This window comes from Microtus ochrogaster, chromosome 2 (genome assembly GCF_000317375.1).
Source record: "Microtus ochrogaster isolate Prairie Vole_2 chromosome 2, MicOch1.0, whole genome shotgun sequence".
NCBI lineage: Eukaryota > Metazoa > Chordata > Mammalia > Rodentia > Cricetidae > Microtus > Microtus ochrogaster.
The window spans coordinates 12,139,131-12,154,434 of record NC_022010.1 but is presented as its reverse complement, the minus strand read 5'-3'; the positions used below and the strand labels follow the sequence as shown (position 1 = coordinate 12,154,434).

General features: G+C 48.2%; 1 protein-coding gene across 1 annotated transcript; it reads left to right on the top strand.

The window, feature by feature from the left end:
* Nucleotides 1–13,104, top strand: Bri3bp (BRI3 binding protein). Its single transcript, XM_005344357.2, has 3 exons — nt 1–329; nt 9,965–10,067; nt 12,317–13,104. Exons 1-3 carry the CDS (start codon nt 105–107, stop codon nt 12,742–12,744), a joined length of 756 nt encoding a protein of 251 aa, XP_005344414.1. The 5' UTR covers nt 1–104; the 3' UTR covers nt 12,745–13,104.
* Nucleotides 13,105–15,304: the final 2,200 nt, after the last annotated feature.

Below are 15,304 nucleotides of genomic sequence, written 5' to 3'. Positions count from 1 at the left end.
CGAAGGCGCGCCCACGCGGTGCGGCCCGGAGCCCTCGGTGGCCGTGCGCTCCGCCTTCTCCCCCCCCTATCCCCAGCCCCAAGACCCTCTTCCCGAAGCCGAGCATGGGTGCGCGCGCCTCCCAGGAGCCCCGGGTCCGGGTCGGCCTGCGACTGCTGCTGCTATTTCTGCTACTGGCGCTGATGCTGCTGGCGCTGGTGGCCCCTGGCGCGCAGGGGGCTCGGGGCCGCGGGGCTGCGGATAAGAACAGCCACCGGCGCTCGGCCAGCACCTTCTCGCAGAGCGTGAGCAGCCTGTTTGGAGAGGACAACGTGCGCGCGGCTCAGAAGGTGGGCGGTGCGCCCGCGGTCACCTTGCTGGGCCGGGAGACCGTTGGAGGGGGGGGGGCACCCGGGCTGGGGACGGTCGCGGCCTGCTGCAGCCCGGGCCAAGAGCAGCCCCCAGGAGCGCGTGACGCCCGCGCGCTGACCCGCCGCGTCTCAATGGTCTCCCACTGTGAGCCAGGCACTGGGGACACCCGCGTCCCCGCGAGGCCTGGCCTCGAGGGCCTCCAGCCTCCCACCCGTTGCTTCACAGATATCTGGGCCGAGTTCTCCTTTCCAGGGGGTGGTGGGGTCTGAGCTATTGCTTTGGCAGCTTGAGCGCCTACTGTGTGTTTGGGGCGGTTGAGGGGGTCACCTCTCTGTTGGAGCCTTCGGTTTTGCTTGAGCTTGGGGTCTCCGGGACTGGGATGATCCCCTCCACCAAGGAGCTCTCCACTCTCCGCCTTGGCACCTATGTGTGTACACCATGCTAAGAAAAGAGAAGTCGAGGTGCACGCGTTCTCTTGTCTTCCTCACCCCTTCCTTCCTGGTCTCTGGCCCTGGGGTTGTGGAGTCCAGAGAACTTTGGGTCCAAGTTGGAGCGCTCCCTCTTTCCCAGCCTGATGAAGTTAGACCAGTAGCTTCACTTGGTGTATGTGAGTGGAGTCCAGAGGTCGGCCTCAGGAGCCATCCACCTTTGTGTTTTGAGACAAGTTCTAATTGCACCGAAGTTTGAAGATTAGGCCAGGCTCGCTGGCCAGTGGGCCACCAGAATCGTCCTGCTTCCACCTCCCAAGCACCAGGATTACAAGCTTGAACCCATTATATAGAACCTTCATTATATAGACCAGGCTGGATTCAAATTCATAGAGCCCTGCCCGGCTTTGCCTTCTGAATCCTGGTCCTCATGCCTGCACAGGAAGCCCTTTGTCAACTGAGGCATCTCCCCAGTTTCAGTGACTTCACTTTTAAATGCTTTTTAATTATGTTTATTTGTTTGCGTGAGTGTGTGTGTGTGTGTGTGTGTGTGTGTGTGAGAGAGAGAGAGTCAGAAGACATCTTTAGTGTTCTCTGCTTCCACCACTAAGTCTTGAGAATCCATAGCGGGTCATAGGCCTGGTGGCAAGTACCTTTACTGGCTTAGCCGTCTTGCCTGTCACTGGCTTCCCTTCTTTAAACCTCAGTTTGTCTGTCTCTTAAGTGGGGGTGGGAACATTAGCTCCTTCGTTATGATGTGTTGATGCAGCTGGCTCCTTCCTGGCCCAGAGTCATGGCCCTCTTTTGAAAGTTCGATCTTGGCTATGGGGGTAATTGAATTGAACATTGCTTACCCCTGCTGGGGGTATCTAGAGGTTTAAAACCTGAAAGTTTAAAAGTTTAATGGTCCTTAGCATGAGGGAGAAGAACATTATGAATTCGATTTTTTTTTTTTTTTTGAGACAGGGTCTTTGCCGTCCAGGAACTCTCTGTGTAGACTAGGCTGGCCTTCAAATCAAAAGAGATCCACCTGCCTCTGCTTCCTGAGCAGAGATTAAAGGTGTGTGCAACCAAGCCTGGTTGTATTTTTAAAAAATATTTATTATATATATAATATTCTGTCTGTCTGTATGCCTGCATGCCAGAAGAGGGCACCAGACCTCATTATAGATGGTTGTGAGCCACCACGTGGTTTCTGGGAGTTGAACTCAGAACCTTTGGAAGAGCAGGGAATGCTCTTAACCACTAAGCCATTTCTCCAGCTCATATTTTTTTTTTTAAATTATGTGTGATTCATACGGCTGTGTGTGTTTATACACACATGAGTGCATGGTGCCCACAGAAGTCAGAAGAGTTTATTGGATGCCCTAGAGCTGGAGTTACAGGCAGTTATGAGCTGTATAACATGGATGCTGGGAACCAAACTTAGGTCCTTGGTAATACCATTATGGGTTTTGGGTTTTTTTTTTTTTTTTTTTTTTTGGAAATAGTCCTGGATGTCCTGGAACTCACTCTGTAGACCAGACTGGCCTCGAACACACAGAGCTTCTCCTGCTTCTGCCTCCAGAGTGCTGGGATTAAAGGCCTGTGCTGCCACCACCACTGCCCGGCAACAGTATGGATTTTTAACTGCTGAGCCATCTTTCCAGCTTCCTTATGGCTGTTTTGAAATTGGTTACTACAAATATTCATTTACTGGCTGCTTAATAGTTACTATCTATCAGTATTTTGGGGTGCTGGGGACTGAACTCTTAACCTTGTGCATGCTAAGCACTCAGGCTACTCTTAATAACTTTCAGATGAATGAAGATGTTATTACTCTGCCATTAGACCAAGCCCTTTCATAGGGAAATATTTCCCATCACTGACAAGCAAATATTCAGTCCATACAACCCAGTCACATCCAGCTCCCCAGATTCTCTCTTCTGCCCAAATAAGACAAGAGAAGTGGTCAAGACCACACCCTCAGGCCAGAGCTATGGAGGCCCAGTGGCAATTCAAACCCATACCACCATGAATAAGACTTATTTCACACAAATTTTGATTAGAATGTGGAGTACCTTCTCTCTCTGTCTTCTCTCTCCTTCTCTCTCTTGACCGGCTCCCTCTATGTGGCCCTGGACTGACTTGGAAACTCACTATCTAACCCAGGCTGGAGTCAAATTCACAGAGCTCTGCCTGTCTGGGTCTCTGGAGTGCTGGGTTTAAAGATGTGGCTCATCGTGCCTGGGAAACAAACTTTTTAAAAGCCTCCTACCTACAGGACAGGTTTGATGCTAATTAGTAAAGCCAGGCCTGTTAAACTACACAGCAGACTTTTCCTGTAGTTAAAATTAACTGAGGGCCACGATATGGCTCAGCAGGAGAAAGTGCAGATGTGCTCTCCAGAAAGCCTGATTGATGTCTTGAGCTCCTTCCCTCCCCCAGCATCCAAATGGTGGGCAGAGAGAACTGACTGCTGCAAGTTGTCCTCTGACCTTCACAGGTGGAGTATATGCACACGCCCACACACATATATACACCCCCCCCACACATAGACGCCAAAGAGTTCTTACAAATTTATTTTCCCCATTGTAGGACATCACTATCCCCAAATCAATGGCTCTCAACCTGTGGGTCATGACCCCTTGGGGTTGTATATCAGATATCCTGCATGTCAGATATTTACATTATTATTCGTTGCAGTTATGAAGTAGCGATGAAATAATTTTATGGTTGGGGGTCATCACACATGAGGAGCTGTATTAAAGCATTGCAGCCTTAGAACGGCTATGCCGGGTGGTAGTGGCGCACTCCTTTAATCCCCAGCACTCGGGAGGCAGAGGCAGGCGGATCTCTGTGTTCGAGGCCAGCCTGGTCTACAGAGCAAGCTCTAGGACCGGCTCCAAAGCTACTGAGAAAACTTGTCTCAAAAAACTGAAACAGGAAAAGAAAAGAACGTCAAGTCAGGGGCTAGGGAGGTGACCTAAGGGTCTAACAACATTGACTGCTCTTTCAGAGACCTGAGTTCCATTCAGTAGTTGGTAATATCAGTTCCAGGCATTCTGACCCTGTCTTTTAACCTGCACGGACATTGTGTGCATGCACATAGACACACATGCACTTTAAATAAGTAGAGAAAAAATATTTTTGTTGTTTTGTTTTTCAAGACAGGGTTTCTCTGTTATGGCTCTGACTGAATTGGAACTCACTTTGTGGATCAAGCTGGCCTCAAATTCACAGAGATCTGCCTGCCTCTGCCTCTCCAGTGCTGGGATTAAAGGTGAAGGTGTACATCATCACCACCCCGCCTTTTCATTTTTGAGGTAGAGACTTGCTATGTAGTCAGTCTGGCCATGGATACCATCTTCCTGCTTCAGCCTACAGAATGCTTCCCACTTCTTAATGTGCATGTATGTGGACACACAAGTACATTTTCACACAGAGGCCAGAGGAGGGAGGGCTTTTGTTGGTTTTTATAAGGGTTTTTCTGTATAACAGCCCTGATTGTCCTGGGACTCACTCTGTAGACCAGACTGGCCTCAAACTCAGAGCTCTGCCTGCCTCTACCTCCCAAGTGCTGGGTTAAAGGTGTGCTCAGAGAACTTTTAATTGTTCTTCTCTATCACACTGTCTTATTTCCTGAAACAGGGTCTCCCACTGAGCCTGGAGCTAGACTAACAACTGCAATCCTCCTGTCTTCACTCTTACCACTCTGTAGTTTCAGAAATTTACCAGTGTAAGGCCACACCTGGCTTTTTTTGGTTTTGGTTTTGGTTTTTCGAGACACGGTTTCTCTGTAGCTTTTGGAGCATGTCCTGGAACTCGCTCTGTAGATCAGGATGGCCTCGAACTCATAGAGATCTGCCTGTCCCTGCCTCCCCAGTACTGGGATTAAAAGTGTGGTCCATGACCACCTGGATTTTTTTTTTTAAAGCAAGGTCTCCTGTATTCTAGGTTGGCTTTGAACTCCTGACCCTTCTTGCTTCCAGCTCTTAAGTGCTAGATTTTCAGGCATGAGCCACCACACCCAGCTCATGGCATCGAATCCAGGGCTCCATGCCTGTAAGCACGCTGCCAAGTGAGCTATAGCTCTAGCCCTTTAATTTTTTTCTTAGTTATGGCAATGAAATACAGGTCAGTCCACATTTCACCATTTTCAGTTTGATGAGGGCAAGCATGTTCATAGGCTTGCACACCTATCACCTCTAGCTGCAGACTGTTCCATCACCCCCAAAGGAAACTCACTGGCTAAGCCATCAGCTGTTGGCCTCCACCATACTCAGGCACCTACCTGCTAGTCTCTCCGTCTCTACAGATTCTCCTGTTTGGATTTTCACTTAAACGTGATCAGACATTGCTTGGCCTTGGCAGCTTTCTTTGCTGCTTTTTTTATTTTTTATTTTTTTTGGTTTTTCGAGAAAGGGTTTCTCTGTGGCTTTGGAGCCTGTCCTGGAACTTGGAACTAGCTCTGTAGGTAGACCAGGCTGGTCTCGAACTCACAGATCCGCCTGCCTCTGCCTCTCCAGTGCTGGGATTAAACAAAAAAACAAACAAACAAAAAAAAAGAGAAGTGGGTCTGTTCCAGGTTGGTTCTGTAACACACCTGTAGTCCTGGCACTGGGGAGGTGGAGGCAGGAGTAGCAGTAGTTCAAGGTTAGCTTCAGCTGCACTGTGAGTTGAAGCCATCCTGGGCTGCATGACACTGTGCATTGAAAAATCAAAAGAACTAGGGACTGAGGTGCACACCTTTAATCCCAGCACTCTAGAGGCAGGGGATCTCTGTGAGTTCTAGGCTAGCCTGGTCTACATAGCTAGTTCCAGGACAACTAGGGCTACACAGAAAAACCCTGTCTTAACTTTAAAAAGAAAGAAAGGAAGGAAGGAAGGAAGGAAGGAAGGAAGGAAGGAAGGAAGGAAGGAAGGAAGGAAGGAAAGGGGGGGCAACTTTTTGCTGATCTTCAGTTGCTGCTTGCAGGGAAGAAGTTTTTTTGTTTTTTTGTTTTGGTTTTTCAAGACAGGGTTTCTCTGTAGCTTTAGAGGTTGTCCTGGAACTAGCTCTTGTAGACCAGGCTGGCCTCGAACTCACAGAGATTCACCTACCTCTGCCTCCCGAGTGCTAGGATTAAAGGCGTGTGCCACCACCGCCCGGCTAGGGAAGAAGTATTTTGAGTAAAATATTTGACTAGTTCCAGGACAGCCTGGTCTACATAGCTAGTTCCAGGACAACTAGGGCCACACAGAGAAACCCTGTCACGAAAACGAAACAAAGCAATGCTTTTCTTTTTATAATTATTTATTTACGTGGGGGGGGTGCATGTGCATGCCACAGTTTGTGTGGAGGTCAGAGACCACCTTTTGGGGGGAGGTCTCTCAGTCCTAGGGGTCAAACTTAGGCATAGTGGCAAGTGCCTTTACTTAGATCATTTCCCTGACTCTCTTGTCCTCCTTCTCCTCCTCTTTAAATAAAACTCAAATACTAAAGCCGGGCGGTGGTGGCGCACGCCTTTAATCCCAGCACTTGGGAGGCAGAGGCAGGCGGATCTCTGTGAGTTCGAGACCAGCCTGGTCTTACAGAGCTAGTGCCAGGACAGGCTCCAAAGCCACAGAGAAACCCTGTCTCGAAAAACCAAAAAAAAAAAAAAAAACCTCAAATACTAAATAGAAAAAAAAACTCCAAAATACTGTAAAGTTGAAAGAACAGAGCACAAAGACCCTCCGCCTGCCTTCACCCATTGCACGTATTTTCTGTTTGTTCTACAAGTGCAGTGCGCACACACTTTCTGCATTTTTTTTCACCATTTGAAGTAAGACAGTAATATCGTGGTATCTTCTACACAGTCCACAAACATCCCGCCCAGGAAATGGGTGTTTAACTCTAATAATATTTCGCAGTATGCAGGCGCTAATCATATTTTTTTGGTGCGTGTGCGTGTGTGTGTGTGTGTATGTGTGTATTTGAGATCCTGTCTCCAAAACACCAGAAAAAATGGGATACGTGAGACGTAATCTCAATAAAATAAAGTTAGGCATGGTGGATAACTCCAGCACTGAATAGTAGACGCAGGAAGATCAGTGTTTGAAAGTTATCCTTGAGAGGGTAAAGTTGTCCTCAGTGAGTAAAATGTTGTTTGATTCCTGTTAATGGGACTCTGCCACTGCTGAATCCATAAATCCAGGTTTATTCTGAGCACAGCATTGCTGTGGGCCCAGGGGAAGTTGAGAGCATAAGGGGAACCGACAAAGTGGGGCCTTTTAATGCCCTTGGGGGTTCTCCGGTGGAGTATGGAATGAAGCTACTCCAGGGGAGGGGCTTGGTGTGGAGCCCTCACCCGAACATAAGGGTGCTTGCTGTGCCTGCCTGGCAACCTGAGTTCAATCCCCAGAACCCACAAAAAGGTGGAAGGGGAGACCCTATTCCACGAAGTTATCCTCTGCCCCCCTCCTGCATGCTCTTCCCCATGATGAGTAATTTTTATTTTATTATTTATTTATTTTCCCTCACCTGTTTTGTTTAGTGACATTTCCTGGAAGTCTCTACCTGTGTTGCTCTACCATGCCATATTGGTATCACCCCCCACCTCTGCCCCCCACCCCTGTCCTGGGGTTCTCTGCACCAACACATTTGGAGTCCTAATGTAAGACAGCTCTTTGACCTGCTATCTACTGGCTCTGCCTCCAGGCTCCGAACTCTGCTGTCACTCAGTGGGAACTCAGTGCCCCAGTGGGTGGTTGGAACATGAGAATGCAGTTCTAACTGCTTTGGGGCCAGAGATCTGAGGTCAAGGTTGTTGTAGGCTGGCTTCCCCTGTACCCCAGAATGGACCTGCAGGCCTTCCTCACCCTCTGTCCTCTGTGTGTCTGATGTTAGCTCTCTCTATCTCTCTCTCTCTCTCTCTCTTTTTTTAACTAGACAAAGATTCTAACACTGACCTACACCCCCAACTTTTTTATTCTGAGATGGGAGGGTGTCTCACTAAGATGTCCTGACTAGCCTTGGACTCATTCTTTAACCCAAGGCAGGCCTTGAACTTGCAATCTCCCTGCCTGTTTGAGAGCACAGAGGTCCTTGTGCTCACAGATAGCACAGGAAGTTAAACATACAGGGTTGTCTTTTTCAAGGGAAAAGATGTACAACCTGTTTTCCATTCAGAGGGCTGGGAATGGAGGTGACTATAGCCTAGGTAACCCCTGTGTTATCTCTGGAGCCAGGCCATACCTGGCTCCCCGCAGGCTTCCACAACCAGGACCTGAGGTGGCTAATAGTCTAGATGACCTCTGCGCTATCTGTATGGCCAGGGACTCCCCCAGGCTCTCACAAACAGGACCGGAGGTGGCTGATAGCCCAGATGACTTCTGTGCTATCTGTATGATAGAGTCCAGGCCAGATCCTCCACTCGGCCCATAAGATGACACATGTAGCCTGGATCTAGAGCTCGTCTTCATGGGAGAAGTGACATGAACTTTGAGGAGCGTTTTTGATGTAATTATGCCTCCCTGTGCACACATGGGATTGTGTTACACCAGAAAACCGAATTGTGATGTGTGTTATGCCCAAATTCGCAATCCCCGCAAGCCGACAAGGAAACCAAGAGTCCCATATGTAAAAGCAAAGAGTTTTGATTTTAATCAAGTTTTCAAACTCCCTCTCTCGTATTGGAATAACCAGAGAGCCCCCAGCTCAATTAGAATAGGGTTTTATAGTAGTAAATGTGGGGGTGAGTCAATCGTAAACAATTGAGACTCCAGCCTCCACTGATTCACTGATGGCCAGAGTCCCAGGTGATAATGGTTGGAGGAAGTAAAGAACTTCCTTTGGGTGACCTGCCTAGACTTAGATTATCATGGCTGGCCCTCACACTGTGCTTAAATGTGTCAAAATAAACTGCCTGGGGCCAGGCTCTGAACTACTGAGTCCTGTTGAATGAGATTTCCTTCTTGCCTCATTCGGGGTCATTACTCTGCCAGTCCTGGTGCTTGCATAGACAACCCCCCAACACACATGTACACACACACAGTCTCAGCCTCCTGGTGCTTGCATAGACAACCCCCCAACACACATACACACATGTACACGTACACACACAGTCTTGGCCTCCTGGTGCTTGCATAGACAACCCCCCCAACACACATACACACATGTACACACGTACACACACACACAGTCTCGGCCTCCTGAGTAGCTGGGGTGACAAGCCCGTCTCACTGCACTAGGAGAGATGGCTCAGTGGTTAAGAGCATTGCCTGCTCTTCCAGAGGTCCTGAGTTCAATTCCCAGCAACCACATGGTGGCTCACAACCAGCTGTAATGAGGTCTGGTGCCCTCTTCTGGCCTGCAGACATACACACAGACAGAATATTGTATGCATAATAAATAAATAAATATTTAAAAAAAAAACAACCTCTGCACTAGTAGACTTGGCCTACTGAAGTGGTCTCATTGTAGTCAAATTACCTCTTTAAAGACCCTGTCTAACTTCCGGGCGATGGTGGCGCACGCCTGTAATCCCAGCACTCTGGAGGCAGAGGCAGGCGGATCTCTGTGAGTTCGAGACCAGCCTGGTCTACAGAGCTAGTTCCAGGACAGGCTCCAAAGCCACAGAGAAACCCTAACTTGAACCCCCCCCCCCAAAAAAAAAAAAAAGAAAGAAAGAAAATGCCTTCCAGGCCTGCCTACCACCCTATTTCTTTGGAGGCATTTTCTCCATTGAGACTTTTCTCTGATGACACTAGCGTGTGCCAAATCAACATGACACTAGCCAGCATGATCAATTATTCAAAAGAAAATAAGGAAATCAGGCAGTAAGTAGCACAATTTCTGATTTTCCGGTCTACTGGGTTTTCCGAATCACCTAGAGATCTAATGAAATTCTCGAGGTCACAGACAGAGCATGAACTCTTGCTGCGTGGTCTCAGATTTCAGAGTGGGTCCCTTAGAGAGTCAGCTGCCCTGGGAAGCATCTTGAGGGCAGACACTTATAGGCAGAGGAAGTAGATACCCTGACTGAGAGCCACTCACCTTCACCCCAAGTGTTGCTCCTGTGTGTGGAGGGCGGGGCCAGCTATCAACTTGACTCAAGACTGCCCATGAGGCAGCTCCTGATTTTTCTGTTGAGATGTCCTCTCCCAAGCTCACTCTTCAGTGCTTGACTGGTTTGAGAAGACAGTATGTTGGTCGGGTTCTTACTGTCCTCTCATCCCTACAGTTACTGTCCAGGCTGACTGAGCGGTTCGTGCAGGGCGTGGACATGTTCGTGGAGACAGTAGGGAAAGTTTGGATGGAGCTCTTGGAAGTCCTTGGACTTGATGGTAGGTATGGGGATGGCCACATGCAGGGTTGTGTGCTTGTTTTGATGCAGTCTCACTGTGTAGTGAATCTCCCTGCACCCGACTGAGGGTACATGAGTGTTAAGGGCACCACAGGAAGGAAGGAGCATTTTACCTTTAATAGCTGAACGTGTGGTCCACCAAGCTTCGAAGGCTGGGAAGATGATGGAGGCAGAGCCTGCAGTGATGATGATGTTATGGGCCATGGACTGACCACCTGGAGCCCCCCTGAAAGCCGAGAGAGGCCATAGGATGCTTCTAAGAGCTTTTGTCTAGGTGCGCTCAGCTGTGTTTCAGCATGGCCAAGACAAAGTCGGTAGAGAGAAAAGTATGAGTGGAGAGTCAGGGGAGACCATGTTCACCATCTAAGCGTTGTCAGCCACCTGGTATATGGGGGCCAGAAAACGATACAGCCTTGTAACAAGACCCTCTCAGACTTCTCACTAGTCCTGGGCATCCCTTCTTTACAGATCTGGGACCAGGGTTCAAAGTGGAGGCATGCTGTACAGGTGGGGCCCACACATCACTGCTTTTGTTAGTTCTCACTTCCAGCCTTGAATCACTGATTTCAACCCTCAAAGGGCTTCATGCCAGGCCATGCCACCTTGCTATTCAGATGGAGAATGGGAGGCAGGGGTGTGGCTCTCAGAGGATACTGTGCAGCACGCTGCCCCCAGGGCGGTTACAACCCTCCCTGGGACTGGAGCTGAGTCAACACATCAGCAAACACTGCAACTGTGTGCAATCCTATGAGGCTGCCCCAGCCATCCCCTACTGGGATTGTGCAGTTCCAGGTTGCCATCCCTGGGCGGCGAGCCTGTAGAGATAAACTTGATTGCAAGGAATTGCATGCAGCTCAGGCTGGGAAACCGCAGAGCCAGACAGCTACAAGACACCTCAGGCATCACTGAGGAACCGAGGCCTGTTGCGATCAGCTGAGAGGAGTTGGAGGGGGAGGTGAAATACCTTGTTTCTAGGGTGTGGGTTTCCCTCTTGACTTAGATAAGCTGTAGGGTACCCTAAGGTCTTTCAGAATTGTACCTCAAGCTTGAAGCAGGAGTGTGTGAGAGCTGCCTCTCCTGGAACCATAGTCAAGGTGGCTGTTCTTGGTCCCAAGCACTTCCTTCCCCATCAGTTTTCAGGGTCTTCATTACAATTAAGACTCCTCCACTCGGATCAGTTTGATAGAAATAAACTTTGAGGCATATAGAAGTTTTCTACGGTCACGTTACAGGGAAAAGTAATTGGTGAAGGCCAGGTGTGGTGGCGTATGCCTCTGATCCCAGCACTCAGGAGGCAGAGGCAGGCAGATCTCTTGAGTGTGAGGCCAGCCTGGTCTACAGAGTGAGTTCCAGGCCAGCCAGGGCTATATGGGAACCCTGTCTCAAAAAGCCAAAAGAAATTAATGAAATTTACCCTGCCATGCTGGCTCATGTTCCCAGTACTCAGAGGCAAGCAGATTTCTGAGTTCAAGGCCAGCCTGGTCTACCTGAGACCCCGCCCTGTCTCAAAGTTGTTGAAATCAATTTTACCGCTTCTGTTTTACTGTTATTTTTGGTTTTGTGGTTGTTGTTTTGCTTTGCTTTTGAGACAGGGTTCACTTGTACTCCACCGTATTCTCAAGTTCACTATGAATGAATCCAAGAATGACCTTGAGCTTCTTCTGATCCTCCTGCCTCAGCTTCCCAAGTACTGGGATAACAGATGCAAGCCACTCTGACCAGCCTGAGGAGATAGCTCATTGCGAACACAAGGACTTGAGCTCAAACCACAGCAACATTTTTATAAAAATATTTTTTTTGAGATTTACTGGTCACTTATTTTTGTGTGTGGCTGTTTTGTGCATGTATATCTGTGCACCACATATGTGCAGTATCTGAGGACTTGTCTCCTGGAGCTGGAGTTCCAGGTGGTTGTGAACCACCCTGCGGTTGCTGGTAATTGAATTGGGTCCTCTGCAAGAGTGCTTCTTACCACTTTTCACCGCGGATCCGTCATCGCTCCAGCCTCACAGGTGTTTTAAACTCATGACGTGACAAACAGTCCAGAGGGCCACCTGTGCTTCCTCTGCTACTTGCAGGTTCAAGTGCTTGCTTTAATTGGCTTTCATTGTATTAGGTTGTGACAGGAGCCATTGGGTTCAGTCCCTGAGCTCAGCTGTCCCATCTGCTTTCAAAGAAGGTCCTGACCTTGTGGGAATAACTGGCCCTGTCTTCTGTTCTGTTTCGTAGTGTCCAACCTGTCACAGTACTTCAGCCCAGCCTCCGTGTCCAACAGTCCCACCCGGGCCCTGGTGCTGGTTGGTGTGGTCCTCCTGGCCTACTGGTTCTTGTCTCTGACCTTGGGTTTCACCTTTAGCCTCCTGCACCTGGTGTTTGGTCGCTTCTTCTGGCTCGTACGTGTCATCCTGTTCTCCATGTCCTGTGTGTATATTCTGCATAAGTACGAGGGTGAGCCTGAGCACGCTGTGCTGCCGCTCTGCCTTGTCGTGGCCATCTACTTTATGACGGGGCCCATGGGCTACTGGAGAGGCAGTCCCGGTGGCCTTGGCAGCCCCAGTGTAGAGGAGAAGCTGGAGCACCTGGAGAACCAGGTGAGATTGCTCAACATCCGCCTCAACAGGGTGCTGGAGAACCTTGACCACTCCAAGGACAAGTGAAGGTCAGTTGCCCGGACATCTAGGGGCACCAGCCATAGTGATATCAAAAGGCAACAGAAGAAGAAGAAGAAGAAGAAAAACAGCCGGCAGCCAAACCCCAATCCTCCCAATAAACCAAGCAAGAATGCCACACCTGGTATTTCCCACTGTGTGTCAACCTTAAGATCCACTGGAGGAGAAAGAACTTATGTAGAATAGAACTTAATCAGAGTGTTGCTGGTGGGAAAAACATATTTTTTGAACAATGGATATACCCCTATTAACTGTGTAGTCAGAGAAATTTATCTGCATAGAATATAAAGTTGATTTCCCCCCCAACATTTAAATCTTTTGTAAGGTTTTTAAATAAAGGCAGATCCAGTCAAGTTTATGAGAACTTGGAGGAAAGCACTTGAAGATTTTATGGAAGTTAAAACTGGCTGCTGGGTGGGCGCTGTGCGTGTTATCTTCACACTCCCAAATGTGACTTTTACGTCTTCTGAGGTTGGAGGTGACTTGGTTAATGAGTGCTGTCTCTTGTTATTTTGGACACTTGGGCCTCAGAGTGGAACCCATCGCCTTTGGATCCTAGGTACCCTGTGCACTTGGTCATTCCATTGTGTTTCTTCATGCCTTTCTGTTTTTATGGTGCTGGGGATGCTGAGCCCACCCCCAGCCCGTCCATTGTATTTCTGAATGAAGGTACCCATAGACGTCCTGGGATCTTTTTCTCCTCTCTGGACTTTAATGTAGTCTAACACCCAGCCTTTCTAGAAGGAAAATACACAGATGGGGCTACAAAATGTCTTTGGAGTTTGATGCCAAAAACTTTCTGGGTGGGCCTTGAAGATTATTCCAGAATCTAACTGAATCACACATTCCCTGTTTGCCAGCTAGGCCCATATAGTCAACTGGACCCTGGTGGGATTTGCTTATTTATTTTGCTTTTAATTGACTCAAGACTATACAAGAAATTGTTTATAGTCAGTAACATCTTTCATTTCATTGCTTCTAGAACATTCTTAGGCATCAGCAACCTTAAGATCTAAATTGTTTGTCCTAAAATTTTTATGATTATGTGTGTTAGGTGCTTTTTGTCTGGGGTCCAGGGAGTTGTTTTAATTACCTTGGGGGAGAAGGGTGGGCAGAGAATTAGGTCAGAGGCTGAAGATGACACTGCTCTGCCAGGACTCTGTGGAAAGAAAGCTGGCTTTTGCAGGATGTGGCTGGGACTGCCATTGACTCTGTGGTTTTTCAGTGTACCCTGGAGCCACGCTTGGTGGAGGGACCCAGCTGACACCAGCTCTGGTGCCCTGTGTCTGAGAAGTTCTGTTTTGGGCTGCAAGTGTCTGGAATACAGATTCGGGTCCTTCTGAAGATATGTTTGTTCTCTAGATGACCATATGGGGCTCACACTTTCTTGAATTTCATTCACTTGTGGAACCTATACTGGGGAAGTCTCTCCGTGGACATTGGACACTCGTGACTTCTGGTGTGAAACATCCACTTATGTATTGTTCAGATACTGTAGACAAATCTGCTTGCAGCTCAGGGTGGAAGTAACTGGGGGAGGGGCACATTAGTGGCTAACTCATCTTTCCTTCCAAATATCTGGCCATATCATACCAAATATTGCTTTGCAAATATTGCCCATCAGCCTCTATATATCAGCCTCTACAAAGCTGAGCGTCCCTGTTCTTGCCTCAGCTCCTCTCGCTGATGGCCACAGAGATGTCCTGGACAGTCCTTTGTAGCTGAGAGTGCAATCCCAGTATTCAGGAGGCAGAGGCAGGAGGATTGCTGCTATTTTGAGCCTAGCTCACTTTATTATATTCCAGGTCAGCCAGGATTACATAGACCAGAAGCCAGGTTTAGTGGCACACAAGAGCCAGAGGCAGGCAGATCTCTTGAGTCTGAAGCCAGTCTGGTCTATATATTAAGTTCCAGGTCTGTCAGTTATACATTGAGACCTCGTCTTGAGACAATAATAAGAAAAAAAGTTTAAAAAAAAGATCTGCAATATATTTTCTAGCCTGACCAAATGTAGACTCTAAAGCCAGTTTTATAGTTTGGTACACATAAACACACAAGATGCCTTCATTTTAATTTTTTTCATTTAATTCTTTCAGATAGGGTTTCCCATACCCTATGTAGGCCGGCCTTGAACTCACTTAAGCAGCTGACTGGCCTTAAACTTGTGCTCCCCCGGCCTCCACCTCCTGAGTGCAGGGATGGCGGGTGTGTGACTCCACACCCATTGTATGCAGTGCTTAGGGTAGGACTGAGACAGCCTAGAGTCCAGCCCCAGAAAGCCCTCATTCGAAATGGAAGAGTGTCCGCGGCAGAGTAGAATGTTACTTGACGTTCTAGAAGTAGAACTTCAGATGGTAAATGCATATATTTTACCTTGTTTGGTTGTATTTTTCTTTTTTTTAGGCATGGTCTCTCTACATAGCCTTGGCTGTCCCTGAACTCACAGAGATCCCCTGGCTTCTGCAAAGGGATTAAAGGTGTGTGCCACCGTGCCTGGCATTGTTTGTATGCATTCTTTCTTCCTTTTTTTTTTTTTTTTTTTTTTTTT